Raw genomic sequence first — 15188 nt, forward strand, 5'->3', positions numbered from 1 at the left:
TATTTTATTTTATTTTTTTTTACGCCTACAGTACCTGGTCTTCCTAGGTGGTCTCCCATCCAAATACTAACCAGGCCTGACCCTGCTTAGCTTCTGAGATCGGATGGGGTTGGGTTTGTTTAGGGCGACATGGCTGTAGACTCTCTCTTATTTTTTTAGAGTGCTAAATTCAAGGTAAACTATGGAATCAGAAGCAGAATATGGAATTTAAGAATGAAAATTAAAATGTAGTGTCCTGGTAACTTATTCCCCTTCATTCGATATGCCAGCTATCTTGTAAGTAAACTGGAAGATTATGTCTTATGCTGTGACGTGATACACATTTTAATATTTAAAATGTTTTAATTCTTTATTTTGTTCAAAAACTCACTGATGGTGGTTTTAATTATTCAAAAACTGGCTTCCTAACTTCATGATTAATGTCGAGAGAGAGAGAGTCTCTTAAAAAAATTTTATATGATTTCTGAATTGGCTAATGCTCTTATACTAGGATCTTGATCATTTGAGCTGAATTTGTTTGCTAGTTCTTAATTTATTTTCATTAGTTAGAGCTGTTGTGAGAAAAGGCCCCATGGGAAGAACAGAATTAGCTTAGTAGTTTTGCTCATTCATCCATGTGTACATAACACGACTGTTTTCATTTCTGACATTGCAATTGAACTGAATTGAAAGCAAATAATTTTCACATTCTTCTGAGTCAGTCTCTGTCTTCTGTCACTCTGAAGTCTTTTTTGTATATCTGTTTTCTTTCAGGTGAGGAATTTTAAATTGGAACAGGAGCAAGAAAAAAACAAGATTTTGTCAGAAGCGCTGGAGACCCTCGCCACTGAACACCATGAATTAGAGCAGTCTCTGGTAAAAGGCTCATCTCCTCTCAGCATCCTCAGTGAGGACGAATTCTATGATGCCCTGTCAGGTAATTCTAGAATCCTGCCCTCTGTATTGTTGGTAATTTAAAGTCTGCCACCTAAATGTTGTCTTAGAGTGGATGCCACCTCGAGTTTCTTGGAATGAACAGATAGAGATATGTCTCTACAGCTCCCCAAACTAGCTGTTTTTTACGTTGCATTATTAAGGCAGGAGCCTGAAAGTTTGGAATGAAAGTCATTGCTGAGTCTGCCTGTGTTGATGGTGTATGCTGTGCTAGGGATGGAGTGCTATTAAAACTATGAATTTATTTGTTTTTTCAATGACCATTAAATACCTCCTAGTTCTAGATGCTATTACATGTTTAAGGATAGAGAGATGGACAATTTCTGTCCTCAAAGAGTACTCTGTATCTTTACAGAGAATATACAGAGAAATCTCGGTTAACAGTACCATATGCTAAGTGCAAAGAAGAGGTGAGACCATCCTGTAGCTGGAGCAGAGAAGAGGAAGTACTTTGCCTCAGAAGTACATGCCAAAGCACAGTAGCAAACTGGCAATGAGTATGGACTCCAGAGCCAGGTTCTCTGAGTTGGAATTCTGCCTCTGACAGTAGCCAGCCATGTGACCTTCTACAAGTTCCCTGAACTCTCTGGTTCTCAGTTTACATATATTTAAAATGGGGATAATTATAGTACCCATTTCAACAAGTTGAGTCAGGATTAACTAAATTTGTATGTTTAAGTATTGTTTAGGACAGTGTGTGACGTATACCAGGTACTCAAAAAATGAGAGATGGGGGGAGTTGAGAACGTCTTGCAAGAGGAGGTATTGCTAAGTAGTTTTTACCTTTTAGGAATTTACTTTAAAATGTGTGAGGTGAGTGTAGGCAGGGGAGTGGAATGAACATGGAGGCGGGGAGAGGTTCGAGATCAGTGGGATTGAGAACAAGTAATTCTTTTATGTGCAGAAGTTAAGTGCTTATATAATAGGTGAACATATAAAATTACTGGGTCTCACAAAATTTGACCATGGAAGCAGGAGACCTTGGTGGATAAGGAGTTAAAGGATGGAATTCATATTAAGGAAATTAAAGGAAACACAGTGAGAGGTAATAGAAATGAGAACTAAAGATTAGATAAGGAAGTTAAAGAAAATATGATAATATAGGACAAGGAAAATTATGGAGAAGAGATTCATTACATAAGATAAACAGTAAATAGGAACATTATGATTAGAAATGTGATCTAATCAAAAAGGGGGGAAAGTAATTTTAGTAGCCAGATTTGGGAATAATTAGAGAAAAGATGATGATGATGATGATGATACCATCAGTTACACATGGTATTTGTGAAAGAGGGACTCATGCTGGGACAAGAAAGCGAAGATAGGATTTGAAAGTGGAATAAGTGACAGGGTAAAGGAAGTATGTAACATGGTTGAGGGAGGTGAGGGGAGCGTGAATGACATTCACATTTACCCTGTGCCAAGTTCAGTAGTGTTCCCTCCTTGATTCTTTGTGTTTGGGGCATTCAAAAAGGAAAGTTGCTAGAGGGATTACAGCATTAAATGTAAAGATGTATGACTAAAAGGGCCTGGACACTTCATCTGCTCATCTTTTATATCTTTTATAAAGAAAAGAAAAAATGTTTAATTTTCATTAAAAAAAAAACAACAACCCATATTTGTTATAAGCAATTCAGTATAAAAGTACATTCAGTACTCAGTGAAATTTCCCTTTCATCCCTTATCCTAATTATGCACTCTTCTTCAGAAGTTCTTATTAATAGCCTGACATACTCTCTTCCAGACCTTTTTAAAGCATTTACATGTATATGTACAGGTGTACATATGGGTTTTTAAGAATCATGAATGGAATTAGTTGCTTTATTGTTCTGGATCTGCTTTTTCATGTAGCAACATAGTTTGGAAATCTTTCTCATCAGTACTGCTCATTCTTTTTAAAGGTTGCATAAAAGTTCACGATATGATTTACCAGTTTTCTTAATCATTCTCCTCTTGATAGACATTTAGCAGTTATTGTCATCTTTCTGTTTCTTAGTCATATTTTAACACTCATCTCCACAGTTGTTTCCTCTGGGAGGAGGAGATAAAAAACCATATTCCCCGAGTCAAGATTGGCAAATACATTTCATCTCAAGTGTTAATTCAATTTGCTTTGCAGTACTGCTGCTTTATGGATTGCTGGGTTGAGAAGGATCCTGAGGCTGAGTCCAGGTGCTTCGCTTAATTGGCATGTTCTACTGTGGTTATAGGAAATGAAGGAAAGGGACAGGTGCCGTACATTTGTTCTTCCCTGCCCTGAATGACCACCTGAGTTTTGGTATATTTGCCTGAACATAGTAGCTTCTCTGTGGCCACTCCTACTATTTCCTAGTACAAATCTTGGAATCATTTGGTACGATGTAGAACTCCATTAAAATTAAGTCAGATGCTCTGGGTTCAAGTCTTCACCTGCTGATAACTTTGCTACATAATTCAACGAGATCATAAAAGCCATCCTTTGAGAATGACTTCATCTTCTTGCTACAGTCTCTACACATCAGCCTCCATTCCCACTGCCTCCTTCCCTTCTGTTACAAAAAAAGAAATGTCCCCTCTTAATTACAGCCATCCTCTCTTCATTTGTTTAGAAACCTATCTCCTTGTGCCTACTCAAGAACTTCTGTTTATTATTTCTCCCACCTACACTGTCAATACCACATCACTTTAAAAACTAACTTAAAAATCCTGTAATAGTTTCCTGTTGTTTGTGTAACATTATAACAAATGTAGTGGTTTAAACAATATGCAGACTTATTCTCATACAGTCCCAAATAAAGCTCAGAAGTCCTAAAACCAAGTTGTTGGTAGGGCTGTGTTCCTTCTGGAGGATCTAGGAGAGGATCTGTTTCCTTAACATTTCCAGCTTCTAGAGACATCTGCATCCCTCAGCTAGAGGCCCCACCCTCCATCTTCAAAGCCAGCAGTGTGACATCTTCCAATCTCTCTCATTCTGACCTTTCTCCCTATGTTAAGGACCCTAGGGATTACAGTGGGCCCACCTGGATAATCCAGGATAACCTCCCACGTCAAGGTCCTTAATCATGTCTGCAGAGGCTTTGTATCATGTAAGGTAACATCTCCACATGTTCCAGAGACTAGGACATGGACATCTTTGGGGCTAGTTTCTCACTACCACAATTCCTACATTTATATCTTCAACTCTGACTTCTTGTTAGAGATTTATATATTTAACTATCAGCTAGATAAATAAAAAATGAATTCTAGATCTCTCTCCCAGATCTTCTTCCTTCTAGGTTTTGTCTCATTTTAGTAAATGGCACCTCACTCATCTCCTAAAGCCAGAAACCTGGGAGTGATTCGTGACATTCATATGCCACAGCCGTGAAACCCAGACCAGTGCCTGTCCATTTTACCTTTATACCTTGAATCCATCTATGTTCTGTTACTATAGTGCAGTGGTTAAAAAGTAGGCTGTTGATAAATTATGGCTCTACTCATTTCTATGCCCTGTGGAAAGTTGCTTCACTTTTTCATGCCTCGTTTCTTATCTGCAAATAAGTCATAGGATTCTTGTGAGGAATAAATTCATAAATATTTTTACTTAAAACAGTAACTCTAACAGGCTAACAAATGTTAGCTCATTATCATCACCTGTGCTGTACGTGCTCTCGTCCGGCCTCTTAACTGACTGCTGTGCTTCCAGCCTGCCCACCTGAAGTTCACTGTACACACCATCCACAGTGACACTTTGTAGATGATCACACCATTGCATTCCCCTGCCCAAAATTCTTCAGTGGCTTCTCCTTGCACCTAGAGAAAATTCAGACTCCTTAACTTGGCCTTCAAGGCTCTCGACATAATCCAGATTCTGCCCGTCTCTTCAGACCAGTGTTGTCCCCTTCACTTACTGCACTCCTGCACACTTCCTCTAGCCCTCAGGTGCAACAGTGACAGAGTTAAATGAAAACAAGAAAAGTATAGAACCCATATTTTATTTAAAGCTGATATTTAGTTGCTGAATCAGAATAATAGATTAAATCAAGCCTATCTTAATATTTAAAAGATATGAAACAAGGTTTTTAGAGATACTTCTCTTAAAATATTTGTAAATTATTTAAATGCTGAATCTTTTTAAAAATTGCTAATAGCTTGTGTTACTTTCTTTAAAATGAAAGCATACTTTTATTTAGAGGTAAAGTTTATGTGACTTCCTGTTTTCCCTTATGTCAGTATTTTTAGATAAGCAGGGTCAATGGAAATCTAATACAGTGGATGAGACAAATCTCGAGGCAAGCATAGATTGTAGTATAATTTTTCCAGTCCCACGAGATCTTTTGATTATTTAAAAATTATTTTTCTAGTATACTCAATGACTAAGGATTTCATAAAATTTCCTAAGGCAAACATTTCTTTCTCACAATATGGTTGAATTTCATTGTGTAAAATGATTTAAAAAAACTAAATCTAATGCAGCCCAACATTTTGTCCTCATTTGGTTGTGTGTGTGCGTTTGTGTGTGTGTATAAGGAATGAAATGGTTATGTTGAGTGAAATTTCTGTTATTAGGATAAATGATCCTGAGAAAAGGACTAAACATTAATGTGTATTGAGCAAAATGATTTAATGAGAAACTAACTAGTTCTGTGGAAAAATAACATTCTGCCAGCAAATAAAGTGTAGATATATGTAGAAAGAACCACTTTAAAGAAAAAGAAAGAGGTCCCTTCTACATATTCCTACCATATTTCTACCCTTTCAGTTTCTTCTTTATTATATGCTGCCCTCTTCTACCAAAGCTTTCAAATATTTCTAAATTATACCCTCCGAGCTCGTCTTTCCTGTCTCCCTCAAGCAGAATTAATCATTTCTCCTTTTGTGTTCCTTCAGTGTGCACCTCATTTATAGCCCATTCATTGGATTGTACTGTGCTGTTTATGACGGTTGGAACCATATCTATTTATATCCCTGAGGTACTTAGCTTGCAGTCATAGTTGCTCTCTAAATGTCTGTTGAATGCAGGTTGTCGAACAAATGTCATTTATGTTTCTGTCCTCCCTGAAAATATATTAGTACTTAAGAAAGCACAAGAGAATCAGTAATACTGATTCATACAGTCTGCACACACCACTTTAGATGCGATGCAGGAGAGGAGGTATAGTGACAAAGGAGTGAGTGGGGATGAGAGTATTAAAGGTAAAATTTGTTCACAAGGAACTTACAGTCAAGTTGGAACTGTGACATCTGCTCACATAGCGGTGAGGAATGAAAAATTAGCTAAAGGTGTGAGAAAACTAAAGGTGCAGGACTTTATGCATCTCTAATAATCTTTTAAGGAATTATTTTTGAAACATTTATTACTGGTTAAATAGTTCCATGGTTGTTATTCTTCAATACTGGTCTTAGGTAGCAGCTTCATAAAAATATCTGCCTTTTCAATATTATAACTTCAAAATGTATTGTTTTTCTTGCTGTCTGTTCACTCTCATTTTTAGAAACATGTTGAGATCAGTTGCTCAAGCAAGGCTTTCTTGCTAGGTTTTCCTCTTAATGCTATTTTAGTCAAAATGTGCATGAATAATGCATACAATCCAATAGTGTGGACTGGCAAAACCAGTAGTTATATCACAAAATTAAAGCCAGTTTTAGCATTTCTCAGTTGCAACAGTAGGTGCTCATGTCTTTATAAATCAAAACTTTCAGAATGGAAGTTTTGATAAAACAACTTTGGCTTTTCTGGGGCAGAGGAACAGTTAGGACCTGTGTCAAAGTTTAATCCAATGGCCACAACTGGTAGTAGTTGAGAAAAGCAATAACATCTGTGCTGACATTTTACATATAGAAGACACAGGATTTGACCCAGGTGGTCAGTGTTGTTGAGAAGGCGGCAGCGATGCCTCTAGGCCAATCATTAGGACACTGTGCATGCTGTTCCTTACGTTCTCAAGCCCAGTGTTCTCTCCTTCTCAAGTTTATTTTTAGAATAGCTGTACATTTCTTATCTGGGCCTTTTCCGTGTCTCTTTTTTTATAGTTTGGACCTGCATAGTACTTGGCAATCTCTGTCACATCTGTATTCCCAGAACTTTTTTCCTCTCCTGTCCTCCCACCCCCTTTTTTCTTGACAATTAGCCATACTGCCTTGTTCTTGCCCTTTTTCTTGTTATATAACCTTTCATGTATTTCTTCATCTCCCCAACAACACTTAATGTTCCTCAAGGGCAGAGACCTTGTTTTATTAACTTCAGTATTTCCTCTTTTGCCCAACACAAAACAGGTTGATTGGTTGATGTGATGTACAGCCAATTAACTGCTATAGAATATGACTTATTAAACACCTTCTATATTCACTATATGGTGCAACATTTTGAGAAAAATCTAAGTAGTGGCAGGGACTGTTAATCTAGTTTTTGTGTTTATAACATTAAAAAATTACCCAGCAGCTTACTCATACTATATGTATGTTTTAGGTAAACACTGGTGAATGGAATCTCTATTAAGTATTTTTTGGAAAACCATGTGGCTTTAGTATTGTCCTTAGCATTGAGAAGATTTCATTAACCAGGCACATTTACCGAGTGTCCACTGTGTGTGAGGTGCTTTGTTAGGCTCGGCGATACCAACATCAGTAATATCCAGTCCCTGAATTAGGGTTTGTTGTCAGTCTAGGGGAAGAGACTAACATTCAGAAAGATGGTTACAATGGAATGTAAAGGTATCTGGTCCTGCAGCCCTCTGCCCCGTCTCACTCCCAAGATCAGACCCTAGAGTTTGCCTCAGTTTCATACATCCCACAATCTGACTGACCACTGACTCCTGTCTTTCAACCCACTCTCTCTGAAGTCCTGATCCCAACATTTCTTTGACCACACCATGACATCTGCTATACCTTGTCACTGACCTCACTCCACTCATATCTCTCCTTACCAGGCTTAGCTTGCATGGGGTATCATAATCACTCCTCTGCTTTTCTCTCCCTGCATAATACTCACCAGGCAAAGCTCCAGTCCCTCCCTCTCTGCCTTTCATACCAGTCCTCAGGCGACTGACTGTGTGAAAGTGGAGACTAAATGCAAGGCCACACTTCCGTGGCTGTTAACTTTTGTTGTGCCCTTGGCTGCTCAGCAATCCTACTACATTTTTCTAGTCAGTTCCTTTTACAGGCTTATGTCATACAGATCTCACCTAAAATTTCTAATACCTTCTCTATCAGAGGACATTGTGTCATTGAGAAACTCCCCAGGTTTCCACATTAATGCTTGAGCAACAACATTGTCTTACATGACCTGTAGTCTCATACCTGTAAATATTATCTGTATTCTGATAATTCTGTAATATTGTGTCTCCAGCCTCAGTCTTCCCCCTGAATTTCATCTCCCTGAATTTCAGACTCATCTCAAAACTATCTGTCGTATTCACTTAAATGTATAATGAGCCTAATGTCTTAACAATGTCTAGATGAGAACTCGTTATTTCTACTCACAAGGCCGCCCCTTCTGCAGTCTTCCGTGTTTTTGATATGTAGAAGATCTGTCGTTCCAGTTGCTTCGGCCAACTCTGAGAACCTTAGAATTATCAATCACAGATGGCTTTATGTTTTTTGTCTCACAGCCACATTCAGTCCCTCAGAAAATTCTGTCAGATCTAGCTTCAGAATACAGCAGAAAATAACCACTTCTCATAATTCTACTCCTGTCACCCAGACCCAAGCTCCTCCGTCCCTCACCTGGATTCTCACGGTAGCTTTCTGACTGTCTCTCTGCACCCTTGTTTCTGACAATATTTTAAACACAGCTTTCAGAGGGATAATTTTGAAATATGAATTTGTTCATATCAGTTCTCTGCACAAAACTCTCCAAAGGCTTCTTGGCTGGAATGAAAACCAAAGTCTTAGATGATCTGGCCCTCTTCCACCTTTCTGCAGTCTTCCTCTGTCCTCACTCTCTTCTGTCACTCTGACCTCAGTGCTAGGTTTTGAACTTGCTAAGCATGTTCTCCCTCAGACCTTTGCTTTTCATTATTTCCTCCGCCTGGAACTCTCTTGCCCTAGATATCCTCAGTGCTCACTCCCTCACTTCCTTCATTTTTCTGCTCAGACAGACTTTCACTATCGTTTTCTATCCCTTAGTCTTGCCATTAAAAAACCCCAGCGCCTTTCACATAATATTCATTTACTTGTCGACCTCCCACAATTAAAATGATGTAAGCTTCTCAGTGAGAGGAGGGATGTATTCCAGCCCTGAGATGGTGCTAGACAAAGAGGTGCTCACTCAATAAATATTTGTTGGACAAGTTAATGAGTAAGTACTACCAAATGGTACATAAAGAGTATTGCAGAAATTCAGAGCGGAGACAGCTAATAACCAACTGCTTGGGAAAGTTGTAGACAGCATCACAAAATAAATGATATTCCGGGGGTATTTTGAAGAGTCATTAGAGTTCTCCAGACTGATAAGATGGGAGAAGAATATGACTGATAATATGGGAGAAGAATATGATTTATGAATAGTTTTCAAAAACATCATGAAATGTGCTGTGACTGAAGCAGGGGTGCGTGTTTTGGATGCTGAAAGGTAGTAATGAAGTGAAGCCAAGAAACTAGTTTAAGACTAATGAGTCTCGTAAGATTCTGCTGAAGAATTTAAATTTTAGCATACAGGTAGTAGGGAGCCAACAGACACAGTTATGCATATAGAGTGGTATAGATTAGTATTTTTAAGTTCACTTTTAAAAATAAAGATTGTGGAATTTTTGTTATATACTTGCATTATACTGAGAATTAAGAATTCAGAGAAAATAAGATGTGGCCCCTACTTAGGAGTTTATAAGTGTTTTAAGAGTAAAGATTGATTTGAGGTCCTACTGTCCTAGGTGAGAGATGACAAGAGTTTGAATAAAAGCAGTGTAAGTGAGATTGGGGCATTTCACGTCACTTCCGTTATATCTTTGTTGAACAAGTATCCTTCTGACATTTTCTCAAGGGTCAGAAGCTTCTTCAAGGAAGCCTGGTTAACTTTCACATCCCAGGTATATAGGTTCTTCCTGCACCGCAGTACCATAGCATTTCCTGTAGTTGACATTTTGTACTTGTTAGTATGATTATTTGGTTCTTGTCAGCCTTGCCACTCAACAGTAAATTCCATGAGGAATTCTGCATCCCTAGCAATTAGCATAGATTCTGGCACATACTAGTTCAAATGTTTGAGTGAATGAATTTGAGATATACTTTTAAAGCTAAATTGACTGAACTTGAAGGCCAGTTGGTTGTGGAGGATAATAATACCCTTATGCTTCTCATCTGTTTATTGAAAATTCCCACTTTGGCCCAAAGTGTCTCAAACTCTGTGTGATGGAAACTAGACTTGTCATCATGTTCTGTCCCTTGCTGCATTCCCTGTCTTGGTAATTGGCATCATCATCCACCCACAGCAAACATTGCAAATGTGGAAGTCATCTTTTATGTCCTTTCTTGACCTCTCCCCCAATATCTAGGTATCTAGTCCTTTCCTTTTTTCTGTTTTCTTCCCTCATTTAGTTCAACTTCCCTCTTGTTTTGACCCCAAAGACTATGACAGTCTACTGTTTGCTGGTTTTCCTGCTTCTTGTCTTTGTCCCTTATAGCCCGTCGCCCACACTGCTTATTGTCAGGTGTGGGAGGCTGAAAAATGGCCCTCAAAAGATATTTACCTTCTAATCGCAGGAATCTGTAACCTTTTTTTGGAAAAAAAGATCTTTTCAGATATGATTGAGTTTTGAGATGAGATCACCATGGTTTTGTATGGCCGAGACCTGAATGCCGTCACAAGTATCCATATAAGAGAAATGTAGAAGGAGATTAAATAGAAGAAGGCCATGCGCAGTTGGAGACAGAAATAAGAATGATGTGGCCACAAGCGCAGAAATGATGGCAGCCACCAGAGCTGGAAGAGATAAGGAATCATATTCTTCTCTAGAGCCCCCGGAGGGACAGTGGTCCCGCCAACACTTTGATTTTGGTCCAGTGAAACTAATTTTGGACTCCTGGCCTCCAGAATTGTGAAACACTAAATTTTTGTTGTCTTAAGCCACCAAGACTGTGGTAATTGTTACAGTGGCCATGGGGCATTGATATATATCAGAGTTATCTGTAAAGTCTAAAACTGATCTTATCACTTTCTGGAGAACTATCGGATGACTGTCCCATTACTACAGGTTAAGTCTAAACTCTCTCTGACTCATTTAAAGCTTTCTCTTTGAGGACCCCGTCTTTTCCATCTGGCCACCTTTCTCTCAAGCTATGCCAGATATTCTCAGATACATATCTTGCTCTTTCCGGCCTTAGGTCTCTTTACTCTTTCCCTCACACCAGGGTTCTCTTTGCTGTCTTAAGCTCTTTTTTTGCAGTTCAAATGTCATTTTTGCTTGGAAACTTGCCCTGTGTTCCCTAAGAGTGACTTCTTCTACTATTTCCAGAAACACTTTAAATAAACACGTTTACTTGTGTGTTTTTCACTAAATTGGACTTTGAATACTTGGAGGGCACCAGTCATATTAATCTTTCTAAATAATTTCAGCAACTAGCCCTTAACCTGGTGTGTTATAAGTACTTGGTATATGTTAATTTCTTAAATTGAATTACATAAAAATACTTTTTTTATAACTATGGATTATTCTGTAACTGGTCTTTAGTTCTAGAATGTTTGTAGAGTGCATGCATAGATGACCTTCTTGAAAATAATTTTTAAGGATGTCAATAAGACAAAGCTCTCTGGATTTAATAGTCCAAAATAGATACACAGAAAATTTCCAGTAGCCCACACACTGTGGTTTGCATAGTTCTTCATCCTCAATTCAATGTGCAGATTTTGCAAGTAGTGGAAAACAGTAATAGATTTAGTTGCTTGGGGAAAAGTCAAAACTTTAAGAAACTTTTGTCATAAGCAACACTATATGATTTGACTGATTTTGACTTTGGACAGTATGTCTAGAATGTGTCTGACTCTTGTTGCTTACTGCCAAAATTCTGTTTCAAGTTTTTTTCACTTCCTCAGTAGATTATTATAGCAGCCTCTTGGCAGCCCCTTCTGGACTCATCTTGATTTTCACTTCATAGTTTATTTTAAACGTGGTAGGTTTTTAAAATTTTTCTTTGTGTTCTTCATATCTATTATGTTATTTTTGAGTTTACGCAATTGTACCTTAAAGCTAAATAAAAATTTAGCACTGATATTTTAAGCTTGGGTTACCCTGGGTTACTCTAGACATTTTTAGAACATGCCTAGTTTGTGGGAAACTGTAAACAGTAAGGTATTAAATTGAGTGTGTGTGCCTGACCATTTCCTGTTACCTTCAGTAATAGGGGGAGCGGTTATCTGGACATGATCCACAGTTCTCCCACGGGTTGCTCCTTTGTACTATTTGTTCTCAAGCTAGTTTTCAAAGGTCATGTTAAAAAAATGTTTATCAGAATAACTTGTAAAAATCATTGGCACGTATATATTGTTAACTTCATAACCTCTTCTTTCAGCCTTTCAATAGGATAAAAAACTCAAAGTCTTAGTTTCATTTTTCTTTTTTAAACCACTTTATTGAGATATGACTGACATACAGAAAGCTGTACTTATTTAACATATACTTGACGACTAAAGTTTTAGTCATGTTACAGCCATTGGCTTTCATGCTATTTGAATGAGAGGGGATTGTGTTCAATCTGAAATGTGTTCAGAAATAATCTAAATCCTAACATTGACTAAACTTCAAAGATCTGGAACATCGGAAATTTGTGACATTAAACTTTCTTTTAATACTACCATTTTAACAGAGAAATTAATCAGGCAAAGATTCTAACTTAAATGCTTGTCCGTAGTCTAGAGCATTTATCTTGTAAAATATAGTCTGTTTTTCAGTGTTACTCTGACACTTTTTTCTGTAATGTATAATTATCATTTAAGCGTCCCGAATCCTTTCAGAACTAGATGGGAATAAACAAACCTAGGGGGGGAAAAAAAAACCTACTAAATATTTCATTTGCAATCATTGCTCAGGGCTATACAAATTTTCCCAATTGCCTATCAAAAGTTTAGTAAATATAAGGCTATTTTGTAAATCCCTTACCCTGTTTTTCAGAGGCAGATGAAGTATTCTGAAAATTCTGGGTGGCTTTACTCATTATAGAAATGTATACGTTTGTAAGGAGGAAAAGGTGGGAAATAAAAGGAAAAATGAAAGGCTAATAACTTTGTCTGAGATCCAGCTACACATATTGTTAAAATAAATTTCTAATGCATTTAAAAATATATCTATATGAAAATCAACAAATTTTGCTTCTGTGTGGTTTTATTGTATTATTGACTTTGAGGTGAGAGATGACAGGACCAGAATGTAGCTCATGCATCCTTCATGATAGATCTTTGGCTTTGACTTGATAGCTTTTTGTTTGCTTGTGGGTTTTTTGTTTTTTTTTTTATTGTGGTAAAATATATATCACACATTTACCACTTTAACCATTTTGAAGTGCACAGTTCAGTGGCATTAAGTAGAATCACATTATTGTGCAGCCATCACCACCATCCATCTCCAGAAAGTTTTCATCAACCCAAAATGAAACTTAGCACCCATTAAACACGAAGTCCTTATCCTCCCCCTTGTTTTTAAAGCATGAGTATGATGGCCTTATACTGTTATAAAAGAGCAATGGGCCCACCAAATAGACATTAACACACTCTTTTCAATACTTTATGCTTTCCTCTAAAGAATTAATATATTGCCCAGTAACACTGAATGTTAGATAAGGTCTGGCCTATTTAATATGTGTGTATATGGGCAAAATTGAAAATCTGAAGTTTTAAGATTGAATTATATAACCTCAGAGGCACTAAGATTCATCACTGATGTTCAGGGAGACTTGAAAATTACTTTCATGGGCAGGCTTTACCTTAATCAGTAAGCCCCCACAGTGGTTATGGCCTCTTTGGCACTTAGGTAAATATGTTTGAATTTAAATATCTGGAACTATAGGTCTCCAAATGAAATGGTGCTATCCTGGAGCGAGATTGGTATGACTAATGCTATGAAGGCATAGAATTTAAGAACAACTCCCTGTTGCCAACAGAGTAAGTCCAAACTATTTCGCACTATATATAGTAGACAGCTTTCTGTTCAAGGTATTTTAAATAACTGAGCTTTTGTTTTTAGGCAGCTAGTGAATTTTTATCTTATGGGCACTGTATATCATGTAATTGATCATGTTTCCTTCTTTGCCTCTGAAGCTAGAATGGTCAGAGTTAAGTTTGTGATTTGCCTCTAGCACGAATACAGAACCTCATGGAATGTACTAGGATACTACATCATTCCTAGCTTCATTTTGTATTTTCTTTGTCCTATTGCCTGTCTTTGATTTTTATTTATCCTATATAGTCAGCTTCTTGACTGACTCCTTGCTTCATTTCCATCCAGCCACCTCTCCCACTCCTTTCTTGTCTCTTCCACTCCCATCTTCCTGAATACTTCATTCCTCCCCATGTTGGGTCATGCTCTTCCCTTTGCTTGGAACCATTTCTTTACAATAACTCTCTCTCCCATCCTCACTCTTCCTCCTTGTCAACTTAGCTAAGTCATCAGTCACAATCCTTTCTAGACACCCTGTCTTTCACTATTTAAAATTGACTGATCTCCTCTTTATGGCCCACTGTCCCCATCTAGACTTGTTATTGCATCGAGGAAAATTTACTGAACTCGTGTTCACGAAACAGTCTAACTCTGCTTGACCATGAGCAGGGATCAGATGTTACTGTTCTTTGAATCCCATCATGCCTTGCACATGATAAAGTAGGGGGAATTGAATTAAGCAGTATCAATAGAGGTGGTGGATGTCATGGTAAGAACCGAAAAATGGCCATTGGACTTTGCACTATGGAGGTAATTGATGACCTTTGTCAGAGCCCTTTGTGGGAAAGGGTGAGGATATAGCCTAATTGTATTGGAGAGGGAAGGAGGTTGGGAACAAGGTGGAAAGGAGTAAGGATTAGGGGAGGAGGAGAGGTGGAGGAACAAGGAGAAAGAGAGTAGAAGAGAGGACCGAGAGGGGGAACAGAGAGAGGGAGTCAAGTACTGCCACCCTCAGGAGGACAGGGGTCTGTACTGCCATCTGATGAGGTACCCCTAAGGGTAAGCACCTTGTTCCCATGATATAAATGAAGGTAGCAGGTTTTTGGCTTGTATTCACTGAGCTGAAAGCTTGTTTTGAGGAGTCTGTCTTTGTGTCATAGAAGCTCTTACTGCCTTACCTCTTATTTGATGTTTACTATATATCTGCTTTTT

General features: G+C 37.9%; 1 protein-coding gene and 1 pseudogene across 7 annotated transcripts in view; one reads left to right on the plus strand and one right to left on the minus strand.

Moving 5' to 3' along the window:
• The window catches only part of OSBPL1A (oxysterol binding protein like 1A), a 198782-nt gene that overhangs the window by 119479 nt on the left and 64115 nt on the right, over nt 1–15188 (plus strand). For all 7 annotated transcript variants that reach the window (XM_011360422.2, XM_011360420.2, XM_011360424.2 and 4 more), the window contains one exon: nt 754–916. In XM_011360422.2, coding sequence (XP_011358724.1) covers nt 754–916 — 163 coding nt within the window. The remainder of the gene's footprint in view (nt 1–753; nt 917–15188) is intronic.
• LOC111739889 lies at nt 23–141 on the minus strand (annotated as a pseudogene).

The sequence above is a fragment of the Pteropus vampyrus genome, unplaced genomic scaffold, assembly GCF_000151845.1.
Source record: "Pteropus vampyrus isolate Shadow unplaced genomic scaffold, Pvam_2.0 Scaffold55, whole genome shotgun sequence".
Taxonomy (NCBI): Eukaryota; Metazoa; Chordata; class Mammalia; order Chiroptera; family Pteropodidae; genus Pteropus; species Pteropus vampyrus.